The sequence below is a fragment of the Gymnoscopelus braueri genome (genome assembly GCF_963280865.1).
Source record: "Gymnoscopelus braueri genome assembly, chromosome: 16".
Taxonomy (NCBI): domain Eukaryota; kingdom Metazoa; phylum Chordata; class Actinopteri; order Myctophiformes; family Myctophidae; genus Gymnoscopelus; species Gymnoscopelus braueri.
In genome coordinates, this window is record NC_137616.1 from 6,736,412 (window position 1) to 6,749,027 (window position 12,616).

Consider the following 12,616-nt stretch of genomic DNA (forward strand, 5'->3'; position numbering starts at 1 on the left):
ATTTGGAAACAAGCCCAAATAAGCAACTACACTTTAGAAACAAGCCCCCCAAAAACGTAACCCGCAACTACCAATTTACAAGCGACTTTACAGAAAAACAAGTTCAAAGTCGCTTATAATAAGCGGACATGGCAACACTGTCTGTACTCTATGCCCTCTCCCCACCCCCAACCATCTGAGCGGTCTCCCCGGTAACAACGCTCCTCCAATCACGTGTCGGCGTCGAGGGGGTGTGACCAATGGAAGACGACGACGTAAGAGCCGGGCTCGTGTGTGTGTGTGACGTCACTGGGTGAGTAGTACCGCCCCTTTGCCTTACTGACCGACATTCAACCATAGAGGTATAATATGCATTCAACCACAGAAAATAAATAAATAGATAAAATACTGGGAGCAGGGTTGCCATGTCCGCTTAGTATAAGCGATTTTGGGCTTGTTTTTCTGTAAAGTTGCTCGTACATATTATTAGTTGCGGGTTGTCGGTGTTTTGGGCTTATTTCTAAAGTGTAGTTGATTATTTAGGTTCCAATTGATTGATTGATTGAATACTTTATTAGAAGTTTGCAAAAAAAAGCACAGGAAAGTAGTACAGTTCAATACAAGGTCTAAAGAGGATTTTAAACCCCAAGAAAGCCTATGGCTTGTTTCTATGGGGGTCCTTGTCATTGTCCAAATGTTTTAATTATTTAAACCAGTGGTTTCTTACTAACCATGTCATGGACCCCCAAATTAATATGTAGCCTATTTGTGTTAGAATGTTTGAAAAATAATCCACACTTTATTTCCCAAGATTTTTTTTGAAAATAGCAGATCTACAAGCTCACATTGTATCGCCAATGTATATAAGTTTAAAGTGCTCATGTGGCCTAATCGCTTCTTTTGGGCTTGTATTCATAGAACTGGTTACTTATTTCTCTTGCATAATCTGGCAACACTGACTGGGAGCTGCCTTGTAACTCCAATGAGGCGCAGCAGCGACACCCAGTGGTTTCAAACCGTCAGGGCACTGCGATGCAATTTGGAAAACTGGCTTTGATTGATTGATTGAATATTTTATTAGGCAAAAAAATGTAAAACAGCACAGTTACATTTAAAATACTTTGTCTAACAGGTCCGTTCATAAAAGTCCTTGCGGACTTGTTTCCAATGAGGGCCTTGGTATTTAATTCATAGGCATATATAGTGGCACCACAGTTCAAATATCATTACAAAATAAACAGCAAAAAAAATAACACTATGTACAACAAAAAAATAAAAAAGAGGGGGAGAAAAAAAAATATGTACAAGAACAGGGGGGGGAGGGTCTGCTGTCTAACGGGAAAATGGTACTACCTCCTCCTTTGGCCTCCTGAAAGGTGATTTTTTTTAAGGCTCTTTTAAATGAGCCCAGCGAACTGCATTTTTTGAGGGATGGAGTTAGACTATTCCAATCCTGGGTGGCAGTGCTGTAGAAGGAGAATTTGCCCATGTTTGTTTTATGGGTGGGTGGTACCAAATTGTTGTTAACGCTCCCTCTGGTATTGTGACTGTGGGTGTCGCTAACCTTTTGGAGGTATTTACTCAGATATGCGGGAATAGGGGGCATATCGGGCAAATTTGCATTTACAATTTTGAAGGCCAGTCCCATTTTTAGTTGTTTAACCCTGTCTTCCACCCTGAGCCAGCCTAGGCTGGCAAAATGGGTGGGAGAAAGGTGGGTCATGGGCCCCAATCCGAGGAGTAGCCGAATCAGTTTGTTTTTGGGAGGTTTGAAGCTTAGTCTTCAGTGACACTGAGGTGTTGGAGTACCAGGAGGTGCAAGCATAGTCAAAAAGTGGTTGAATCAGGGCCCCAGAGAGGGTCCTGAGGGCCTGAGGGTTGACAAAAGAGGAAACTCTGCCCATAAATTTGGTTCTCTGGTTTACTCTTTTGACCACCTTTGTAGCCATGCTTTCACCTGTCAGGTATTTGTCAAGAACACAACCCAAATAGGTAATCTCTTCTTTGCTAGAGATAATTGTGTCATCGACTTTGACCTTGAAATCATTTACATCCATCTGTCTGAGGGAATGTTTGGTCCCAAAGAGAATGGATTCAGTTTTCCCAAGGTGTAGTGACAGTTTGTTATCGGTAAGCCAAGTACGGATTTTTGAGAGTTCGGAGCTGAGCGCCTCCTCAACTTGCAACCTGTCCTCTCCCGAGATCAGGAGTGCCGAGTCATCAGCGAACAGGAACAATTTGCAGTTACAGGCAGCACTCATGTCGTTAATGTATGGTTTGAGTCTATTCTTTTTATTTGCTTACCAGGAGCAGTGATGGAAGAAGTACAACTCACATATTTTACTTGAGTAAAAGTATCAATCCCACCATGTAGAAATACTCTGTTACAAGTAAAATTCAAGTAAAATAAAAAATTGTAGTGGAGTAAAAAGTACAATATTTGCCTCTGAGATGTAGTGGAGTAGAAGTAAAAGTACTGCCAATTGAAAAGTGTGAGTAAATGTACTTAGTTACTTTACACCGCTGGTTTTGAACCCATTTATTTTTATTTGTGAAGTTAACACACACAGACAAGCTCTACTCTACCTCTATTCTCTTTCAGTCTCTCCTCGTGGAAACTACAAATTGATGGAGCGTGCACGAAGAAAATAATTTCACACACTTCTTTACACATGTAAATCTGTGATGTGACTGTAAAGCTGATTCTGATTGTAAACAAAATAATGTGATCAATAGTTTAAGCAGCATTTAGCAGACAGCTCTTAATCCAGAGTGTTTTACAGTAAGAGGTAATACATGAAATCATAGGTAAACCAAGAACCTATCATCAGTGTAAACAGTATAATATATATTAAAAATCATAATCTGTACATTGAAACTATACACGACTAGGATACCTGGTCTACACATGAATCTGACATCAGTCTACATAACATGCTATCTCAACCAGGTTAACCACTTAAGCCCTATTTTATGCTTTCAACATGTTTATTTTTCTTTATTTTTCCCCACTCAAAAATAACAATCTACAGGCCATCTTTGAATTTGAAAAGAAAACTTGATAATTTTGGAACATTTTTGACAATCTTGCCCAAATCAGATATGCATTGAAAGTGGTTGAAAACGCAAGTAAGTCCCTTTTCCAAGTCTGTAGCTCCATCCACACTAGGTGGCAGTGTGTCTGGTCAGTGGATGCTTCTTTATGTAAAAGAGCACCTTCTCACACTCTCTTGTCGTCTTTGCTTTCAGCCAATCAGAGCCTTTGTTGTTGTTGCGAGGCGGAAACAGCTGATGTCTTCTCTCTGCAGTAGCTAGCTCAGATCAGAGAAAGGCTTTTAAAGGGAAATGTTGTCGATAATGTGTAGTATTTCTGCTGGATAGAAGTACGTTTCCCCATTACAATAGCAAACAACAGATGGAAATACATAGTTACTCTGTAATTTCAGCTCATTATACATCGATATTACGGGAGGTTTTGGTCGGCAAAGGCACAAGAGCCAAGCGTATTGTTTGTTCATCCTGCGGTTATGTGGATGATCCACAGTGGATCATAAAGGCGTTCATATATAATCGATCATAATGTTAAATCAAATGCATACACAGTTGCTCGGTGATGCTTTGGTCTGAATATTTGACCCATGTGTCCTGAATGTTGCCGCTAAACTGCGGCCGCAATGTACACAATAAGAGAAAGCGCGCTGGCGGGAAACAACCCCCATAAATGGGTATTGTTCGGAAAAACTGCTTGAGATGGATGCTTCCTGTTTGTTTAACAACACACACTGGTGTTGAAATGACTGTCAATCTGTATGATTACATCAGCCACTAAGCATATTCGTTTGTTTTAACCCCGCTCTTTTAAACTAGCTGCTGCTTTATGGCGATCATTTGAACATTAGAAATAATGCTCCTTTTTTAAGTCTCCCAGTCCCAATGATAATGAATTCTCAATTACACTACAGGCCTTTAGCTGACGCAAGATCAGACTCAGAGTAAAATGTCATGACGCCTACATAACAAACTATAGGGGGTAAATGATCATGTAAATGTAATGCAAAGAAAACAATTGTGTTTCAAAGTTCCTAGGAATCTAGGATACGACGTAAACCTCAAGCAAACTAGCATCCTCTGTCTAAACTTTTATTGATTGAATTATACTTTCTTAACAGTTTGCAAATAGTACAGTGGGGCTTATTTCCATTGTGGGCCTGTGTACTCACAGCAAACAACATGCTATCTACGGTAAATAACATTCTTAACGTTTGGACAAGCAAACAGCTGTGTATCTTACAGCTGTGTGTATAACATGCATAAAATACTAACAAGGAAGTCCAACATACATCTCCATATTATAACTGGTGTGTATCCAAAATAGGCCTGGTTGATTCTGATCATCAACTAACAGTGTCACCAATATGTGAAATATGTACTAATGTGAATCATTTGTGTTCATGATTAACTTTTTTTTTAATTGTCCCATGTTGTGAAATCAAAGTAACCCATGATTAGAAATCCATATAAATGCAGACAGTCCGTTTAACCAGATGGACCCTTATGGGTACATTTGTATTGACAAGTTTCTCAGACAAAGGAAACTTGGAGCCTGGACCCCACTTTGAGAACCACTGGACTAGATCATATATATTGACACATAGTTTCTATGTAGTTGAACATATCTATGATCTAAGTCATCTTTTTCATAATATGTCTCGGCTACATTGAAAATGAGGGCCTGCCCCTCATCTGTACTCCGAGCTGAAGTAAAGGTTATGATGATGATGATGATGATGAAATAAATTATGTTCTGGTTCAAATGAATAAACGCGGGTTTTATAACTTTCTGTTCCTGGATTATATTGTGTAAGCTTCGTTATACGTTAGCTTATACAACTCACCCGGTGTTGCCAGATATTGCGAGAGAAATAAGCAACTAGGTCTATGAAAACAAGCCAAAAAGAAGCCACATCAGCACATTGGCTATTTTGAAATAGCCGAGCCAAGCTCAAAACGCGTAGATCTGCCATTTTTCAAAAACATCTGGGAAGAAAATGTGAAACATTGAGGAACGAAACATTTTAACAACACAAATGCTCCCTGCCACAAGACACTTTCATGATAGCCTTAGTTAGAATCTATAAAAAATACATCTATGACAGTCTTGATTAGGCTACTTTCATGAAAATGTTTGCGAACCACTGGTTTTAAAAAAAAATAAAAAATTGGGAAACAAGCCTACGCTAAATAAGCAACTAAACTTTAGAAACAAGCCCAAAAAAACGCAACCCGCAACTAACCAATATTTACAAGCAACCCAACTTCACAGAAAAACGAATCCAAAGTTGCTTATAATAAGCAGACATGGCAACACTGAACTCAAACTGACTGAACAAAAGCGTTTAAAAATCTCCCGCAATAATTGTCAGTGGGCACGTGACCGCGTGGACCGCGCCCTGGTTGGCTCGTCTCCTTCTACGTCATGTCCGGGGTTTATAGCTAATTCATGCGATTGGCTCCCAGCCGGCACGAAACTTAAATCCCTCCTACAAGGCGCGCTCTCATTGGTCGAGGCTGGAACAGCTGCCGCTAAGGTTCGAATAAAACAGGACTGAACAGTTGCGATATTCGTTCAGTGTCTTTGTGCTCGTCTGTGCCGCCTTGTAATTAATAGAGTAGCTTTTATTTTATTTGCACTAGTTTATCCTTTTAATCGCTTAACTTAATTCTACCCTCTTGTTTCTACGTAAAAGTACTTTGTAAACAACATGATGCAGGAAGCTCGCACTCCTCTCTCTGTAAAGAACGAAAACGCCATGACTTCCCAGATCGGCGACATGTCTCTGAAGGTGAACAAAGAAAACACGGTAAGAGAGCAAATTAACGTTTTGTTTAAATGTTTGTGGGATAATATATAGATAGATAAGATCGTACGCTGTTAGAGGTCTGGATGAAACTTCGAGAGTGTACAAATGGAACCAAATGGACCAGTAACCATTTGGTTCTATTTGTACCCTCGAAAGGGCCAATTGGTTCAGTTTGTTGGTTCATCTGACAACTCAAAGTTAAATGATATAAAATTAATGACTTATTTGATCTGTGATTGATTGTGATCTTGCATTATGTTCTAGCCGCCAAGCCTGAACTCCACCCGAATCCTTGCGTCCAAAACCGCGCGTAAAATCTTCGACAACACCGAGGTGAGTCTGTCTTTTAACATTTATTGCAATGTTTATATGATGCAACTTAATATTATATTCATGTTTCCCACGTTAAATCTTTTTGATATTTGGTGGGCTTTTGTGATAACGTGGCGCCCAATTAGACTTATGGCGCCAGCCACGCCAACAAAGACCATTCAATAAAAGACAACGGTGCATACAGCAGTTTTAAGTTGTTGTATGCACACTATGCACACCAGTTGGAAGTAGAATAACCCGACTTTCATTATGGATTTGTTATTTTTGAGAATTGTTGATCAGCAGTAACCAAATGGTCTCTGGCCTAGTTTTTTTCCATCCTACCATATGGAGGGTGCAGTTCTAAATTGTGTACATTATATCCTAGTTTATGGTCACTCAATGTATGTAATGTAGCTTTTATTGCTCTATTTGCACTTATGTCTTACACTTATTGCTGCTAGTACCATGTTCATTTTATAATCTACTTTTATTATATTTTGGACCATATGCTAGACATTGTTGAACTGTCTGGAGTCTGCCACAACATTTCACTGTACATGTATGAGTGTATAAAAGGCACTATATATATGTGTATATGTATATACATATATACATATATATATACATATATACATATATACATATATACATACAGACTGTCCAGGATTACAGATTAAATGACTTTTGGCTGATTCTGGGAAAGTTACTTAATGGCCCACTGTCCCTGCTAAACAGCCACTAGACAGTCTTTGCAAATACGATTATAATGCCACGGCACACCAGAATTCAATCTCTCAAATTGAGCATTTCTGTGTATAGATAACTTAGGATAGCATCTGTTGCTAATAAGCGGGGTTGGCAATGATGAGTGGCGCAGGGGTACGGACCTCAGCCGTATGATGGGGGCTGAGTGTCGGTACACTCTGCCCTGTGGGCATGTAGTCTACTGGCAGAGACGTACCGGCATGATATAGACGCCTGACTGAGCTCACCCTCTTAACACCATGTAGTCTCTGTCATCTGAAAAGTATTATTTTGTGATTTATTTGGTGTGAGTGACAATTTGTCACGATCCCTGTGTTGTGTAACTAATTTTGATTTTACTTTTTTAAGGTCAAGCCCAAAGCGGCAAAGAAGTCCATGGAAGACGAGCCTCTTCTTAAAGAGAACCCCAGACGCTTTGTCATCTTCCCCATCCAGTACCATGACATCTGGCAGATGTACAAGAAGGCTGAGGCCTCTTTCTGGACCGCTGAGGAGGTGAGGATCTTTTCATTTTATTCAGGAAGGTCAATTGAGAGCAAGCTCTATTTGCCAATGATTCCCTGTTTGCAGTAAATGTAGCCTACAAATGACAAGATAACAGACAATGACACGATAACAGACATTTCAAAGAGTTCCACATGTGACGATTATAGTAATGATTTCAAAGCCAGTCTGAACCGGCTCAGAATTAACAGTGGGACTGTTTAAAACCAAGTAATCTTGTGAAAGGGTGTGGTGATGGCAAACTTCCGTTCTAACGAGCTATAATTGGGCAGAACCACTGGTATGAGATGATTAATAAGAAACCAGCATGTAGTATTGATGGTGTTCTACAGTAGAAGTTAATGCTGTTGTCTGCTTTCAGGTCGACCTGTCCAAGGACGGGCAGCACTGGGAGTCCCTGAAGGACGAGGAGCGATACTTCATCTCTCACATCCTGGCCTTCTTCGCCGCTAGTGACGGCATCGTCAACGAGAACTTGGTGAGCTTTACCTTCTAGTTGTAGCCCTAGTTCCATTAGTCACTTCTCAAACACTGCACACATCAACATTTCACTGTACATGTATGAGTGTAATGATTTTTTACACTGAATAATACAGACCGTCCAGGATTACAGATTCGATTTACGTTTAGTTAAATCTGGGACAGTTACTTAATGGTCCACTCACAGTCCCTGCTAAACAGCCACTGGGCAGTCTTTGCAAATGTAATATACCAGACTTCAATCTCACAAATGAAAAATCTCCATGTGTGGCTATTAACTTTATGTAGATTAGGATAGCATCTGTTGCTAATAAGCGTGGTTTGCAATGATGAGTGGCGCAGGGGTACGGACCTCAGCCGTATGATGGGGGCTGAGTGTCGGTACACCCTCTGCTCTGTGGGCATGTAGTCTACTGGCAGAGACGTACCGGCATGATATAGACGCCTGACTGAGCTCACCCTCTTAACACCATGTAGTCTGTCATTTGAAAAGTGCACGGCAATTATCTATCTTAGCAAATGAAAAAATTCTATCGCTTAATTTTTCGAATAACAAAAGTAAACTTAACATTTTTATGTTGTTTTTTTATTGCGTTTTCTTCTCAAAACAAACTTTTGGCAACAGGAGACTATTCTTTTATTTCTCCATATGCCTTACAAAAGCACAAACGTTTCAGATATCCAGTCTTCGTCAGTGACCAGTCATCTACAAGTTTGCAACGTATCGTGCTGCAAGCTTGTGGATCTGCTATTTACTTTATTTTTTGCTACTGCATTTAAAACATAACCGTTATGATTTGACTAATTGGAACCATGTGAACATGTCCTACTGTAACCAGCACTGCTCCAGTTATTTAACTGGCTTGTTATGTCCCCTCTCCGACCACTAGGTGGAGCGCTTCACCCAGGAAGTACAGGTGACGGAGGCCAGGTGTTTCTATGGTTTCCAGATCGCCATGGAGAACATCCACTCAGAGATGTACAGCTTGCTCATCGACACGTACATCAAGGACCCGAAGGAGAGGGATTATCTGTTCAACGCCGTCGAGACACTAGAGTGTGTAAAGAAGAAGGCAGACTGGGCGCTCAACTGGATCGGGAACAAGGACGCTGCTTTCGGTAGGACGCTGGGTCACTTCCTGCTAGGGAGTTTAAAATTCCACCCTCTTAACAGTCTGTTTAACCTAATAAGACTGCTTCTACAAATGTCTTCTAAATCCCAACAGTTTTCTAAAAGACATATGTTGTTGCTATATCAGTGCTTCAGTTTTTCATAATTGTCAAGGACTCCCAGAATTATATGTATTTGGCCACGAACCCCCTCCTCAAAATATTTTGTTCCAGGGGCGCCAAGAAGCAAAGGTTGGAGTTAAAATGCTCGCTTTATAACGGTTTCAAAAATTGTAGATCTAAAAGCTTGTAGTGCTCCACCGAGTGCTGAGATGAGCTTGTAGATCTGCCATTTTTGAACGGCCAAAGTCTAAAATGCTTTTTAGCTCAAATCTAAAAATTACACAGATGCACTCCAGGTCTTATGGGTTAAGCACATTCATGTTTGGTCCGCTAATGCAGCACTTGTTAACTAATGTTTTGTCATTCTAGGAGAGCGTGTGGTGGCATTTGCTGCTGTTGAAGGGATCTTCTTTTCTGGTTCCTTCGCTGCCATTTTCTGGCTGAAGAAGAGGGGGTTGATGCCCGGCCTCACCTTCTCTAACGAGCTCATCAGCAGGGACGAGGTATGGATCATTCTTCACAGTTCACAATCCGACTGGACATGGTTGTTTCAAGTTAAATTGTAACGGCACCAATTTTCAATGCAAAGACTGACATTCATCTTATGCAGAACAATACTCTAATTTCAAATGTACAGTTGGTTAACCTAAATTCCATGCTTTCTCTTCGATTCCAGGGTCTACATTGCGACTTTGCGTGTCTGATGTTCAAACACCTGGTGAACAAGCCTTCTAAGGAGAGGGTCACACAGATCATCAAGAATGCTGTGGCTATTGAGCAGGTGGGTTCAATTGTGATAATCGTCCTTGAGGTCTGAGCATTTGTTGGTGTTCTGAGCCTTCCGCAATGATCTAACTTTTCTCTCTGTCCAGGAGTTCCTGACTGAGGCACTGCCAGTGAAGCTGATCGGTATGAACTGTGACATGATGAAGGTGTACATTGAGTTTGTGGCAGACAGGCTGATGCTGGAACTGGGCTTTGAAAAGGTAAGGCATCCCATATTTATCTGACTCAGGGCAGCACCTTGTCACTTTGATCATCCACAGTGTCATTTTTGGCCGTCGGGTATTCTGGGCTTTAATTGTGTACATAAACGTGGTGGCTGCCATATTGGTCCAGGCAAGCTCACTGAATTTTCAGCCAATTTTAAGTGGCCTGCTTTAACATTTAGTTGCTGCACACACTGGGGTAAATGTATTGTGGGAAATGCTTTGGATAGTAACTTTATAAAACATTATTTTGAGTAAACACTAGGTGCAAAATGTATAAATCAGGCATATTCCTTGCAGTGGAGGCACGGCAAGTTGTCCCCATACCAATATGGCGGGTAACGGACACAATCAACATATGGATATTAACAGTTATGAGGGTAGCACCTGTCACTATTAAACGGGGGCTTTGCAATGATGAGTGGCGCAGGGGTACGGACCTCAGCCGTATGATGGGGGCTGAGTGTCGGTACACCCTCTGCTCTGTGGGCATGTAGTCTACTGGCAGAGACGTACCGGCATGATATAGACGCCTGACTGAGCTCACCCTCTTAACATTACTTGGTCAACAAGTAATCTGCACACACTTCTGTGCTTATTTTTCATTGCGGCAACAACTCGGATTAAGCAAATGTTTGTAAGCTATGTGCATGAATTTATTGGGAGGTAAATCATTAAGACGTGTGTTTGGGTTTGTCCTCTAGCTCTACAGAGTGGAGAACCCCTTTGACTTCATGGAGAACATCTCGCTGGAGGGAAAGACCAACTTCTTTGAGAAACGGGTGTCAGAGTACCAGAGAATGGGAGTCATGTCCGGTACCGTAGACAGCACTTTCAGACTGGATGCTGACTTCTAAAGCGTCCCTGTGGACACGGACATATTACGGACAATTGAAAGACTGTTCCATAGTGATCGTTCTGGAACTTCTTCCTCTACACTCTTATTTTGACCTCATAGATTTCATCGGGTGACGCGTTTGCCATTTCTGTCTGGATTTTGGTTATTTGTCTTAACAATGCGAACACGAGTCAGGTTAACGTGTAAAACATTCAGTGTAACTGCTATAGTCACTGGGTTCGAGCATCCACTAGCCAATTTCACTGGAAGACTTTCAGACTAAATTATATTTTTATATACCTCCATGTCTTTCTTGCACAGACAACATTTGGTTCACTGTGTAAATGGCACTGCAGCCCTGATTTTATGTTTTGGTTTGTATAGTAATTTTAAGCTACTCTGGCGCTTGTATGTATGCAGTACTTTTTTTTAATGTAGTCTGTCTTATGTATTTTAGTTGTGTTGACTTGTACAGTTTGTCATTAAAGTTGACTCTATGGAGCTCTTTGGATTATTACTGTATGTCATGTTTTTCTTGGTGCACTAAACCACGACTGTTTGCTTTTCTATGTAAAAAAAAGGACTACTTGATTATGTGTAGAGGTACAATAAGACAGTTAAGTATATAACCTTATACACAGCATATGGCAAGGCAGTGTTCTGTTTAGGCATTAGTTAATCAGTGGACTTGCTGTAAATGCAGTTTCCTCTCAAAATGACAGATCAACCTACATTATTCCAATAACTAACCTAGCTTAACTGCCCCAACAAATCAACTGCTTCAGTGAGATTTATTCACAATCACGCAAAGCCTTCAGATAAGGATTTTAAGGTGAAATTAAGAGCACTTCTACAGTGACTGCAAACAATTTGAGCACCATGGCGCTGTCCTTCTCAAATTAGGTGAAACATAGCCTCGATCTCCAGGCTTTTATTGCTTAGTTTTAGGTGAAACGGGACTGAGGTGATGACAGTAATGACAACCTTCGTAGTAGAGTCGCTGGTTTAAATGTTTGTTTGCCAGTGCAGACCACACATCAAACCACATACGCCTAGTAAGTGAACTTCAGACATTCCACAACTATCAAAAGCGTTTTAAAATATAGTTGCTTGGGGAAATGTTCTCATGCTGTACTGTAGCTGCACTGGGTCATTGCTGAAAAGGTTTGAGCATTCCTCCACTAGGGGGAAGTGTTCTGTATGCATACAAATACAGGCATAGTCAGTCTAGTCTCTTTATCCACTTTGTCCTTAAACTTAAAACATTTTCATGTTGGCTTGATTCCTCTTCAATTCATTCACGTTAGATGTATTTTGTTTTCTGTTCAGTCCAATCAGCTCAGCTGTACACGGATTAAACACCTGTACATTTGTGTGGGTCCAAACGTTAAAAATAGCAACCATTTGTACATGTTTGGTTTGTAGAAAGGTGAAATCTGTAGTGTGGGAAGGAATTTAATTAAGGGAGTTTATTGGTCTCACACATGAGACATTAAAACGACGGACCTTATCACAAGGATGAGACGAGAACGTCGACACATTTGTTTACATTTTCTAACCGTTACACATTATGGTTCCACAGTGGAAACTTCCACTTTAACCCCCTTTTTTTTCCTTTTCACAACAGCAATGCGACAACATTAGAGCCAGGG

General features: G+C 40.7%; 1 protein-coding gene across 1 annotated transcript; it reads left to right on the forward strand.

Moving 5' to 3' along the window:
* The first annotated feature begins 5,391 nt into the window (after nucleotides 1–5,391).
* On the forward strand, nucleotides 5,392–11,481 carry rrm2 (ribonucleotide reductase M2 polypeptide). Its single transcript, XM_080454118.1, has 9 exons — nucleotides 5,392–5,840; nucleotides 6,105–6,173; nucleotides 7,269–7,415; nucleotides 7,786–7,902; nucleotides 8,795–9,023; nucleotides 9,507–9,640; nucleotides 9,814–9,918; nucleotides 10,010–10,123; nucleotides 10,831–11,481. Exons 1-9 carry the CDS (start codon nucleotides 5,742–5,744, stop codon nucleotides 10,981–10,983), a joined length of 1,167 nt encoding a protein of 388 aa, XP_080310244.1. The 5' UTR covers nucleotides 5,392–5,741; the 3' UTR covers nucleotides 10,984–11,481.
* Nucleotides 11,482–12,616: the final 1,135 nt, after the last annotated feature.

What these genes read in the sequence shown, in the direction of transcription:
- rrm2 (XM_080454118.1), top strand. Translation starts at nt 5,742, where the DNA reads ATGATGCAGGAAGCTCGCACTCCTCTCTCTGTAAAGAACGAAAACGCC. An exon ending in GCATCGTCAACGAGAACTTG is followed by an intron (nt 7,903 to 8,794) that starts GTGAGCTTTACC and finishes TCCGACCACTAG; the next exon opens with GTGGAGCGCTTCACCCAGGA. An exon ending in TGGAACTGGGCTTTGAAAAG is followed by an intron (nt 10,124 to 10,830) that starts GTAAGGCATCCC and finishes TTTGTCCTCTAG; the next exon opens with CTCTACAGAGTGGAGAACCC.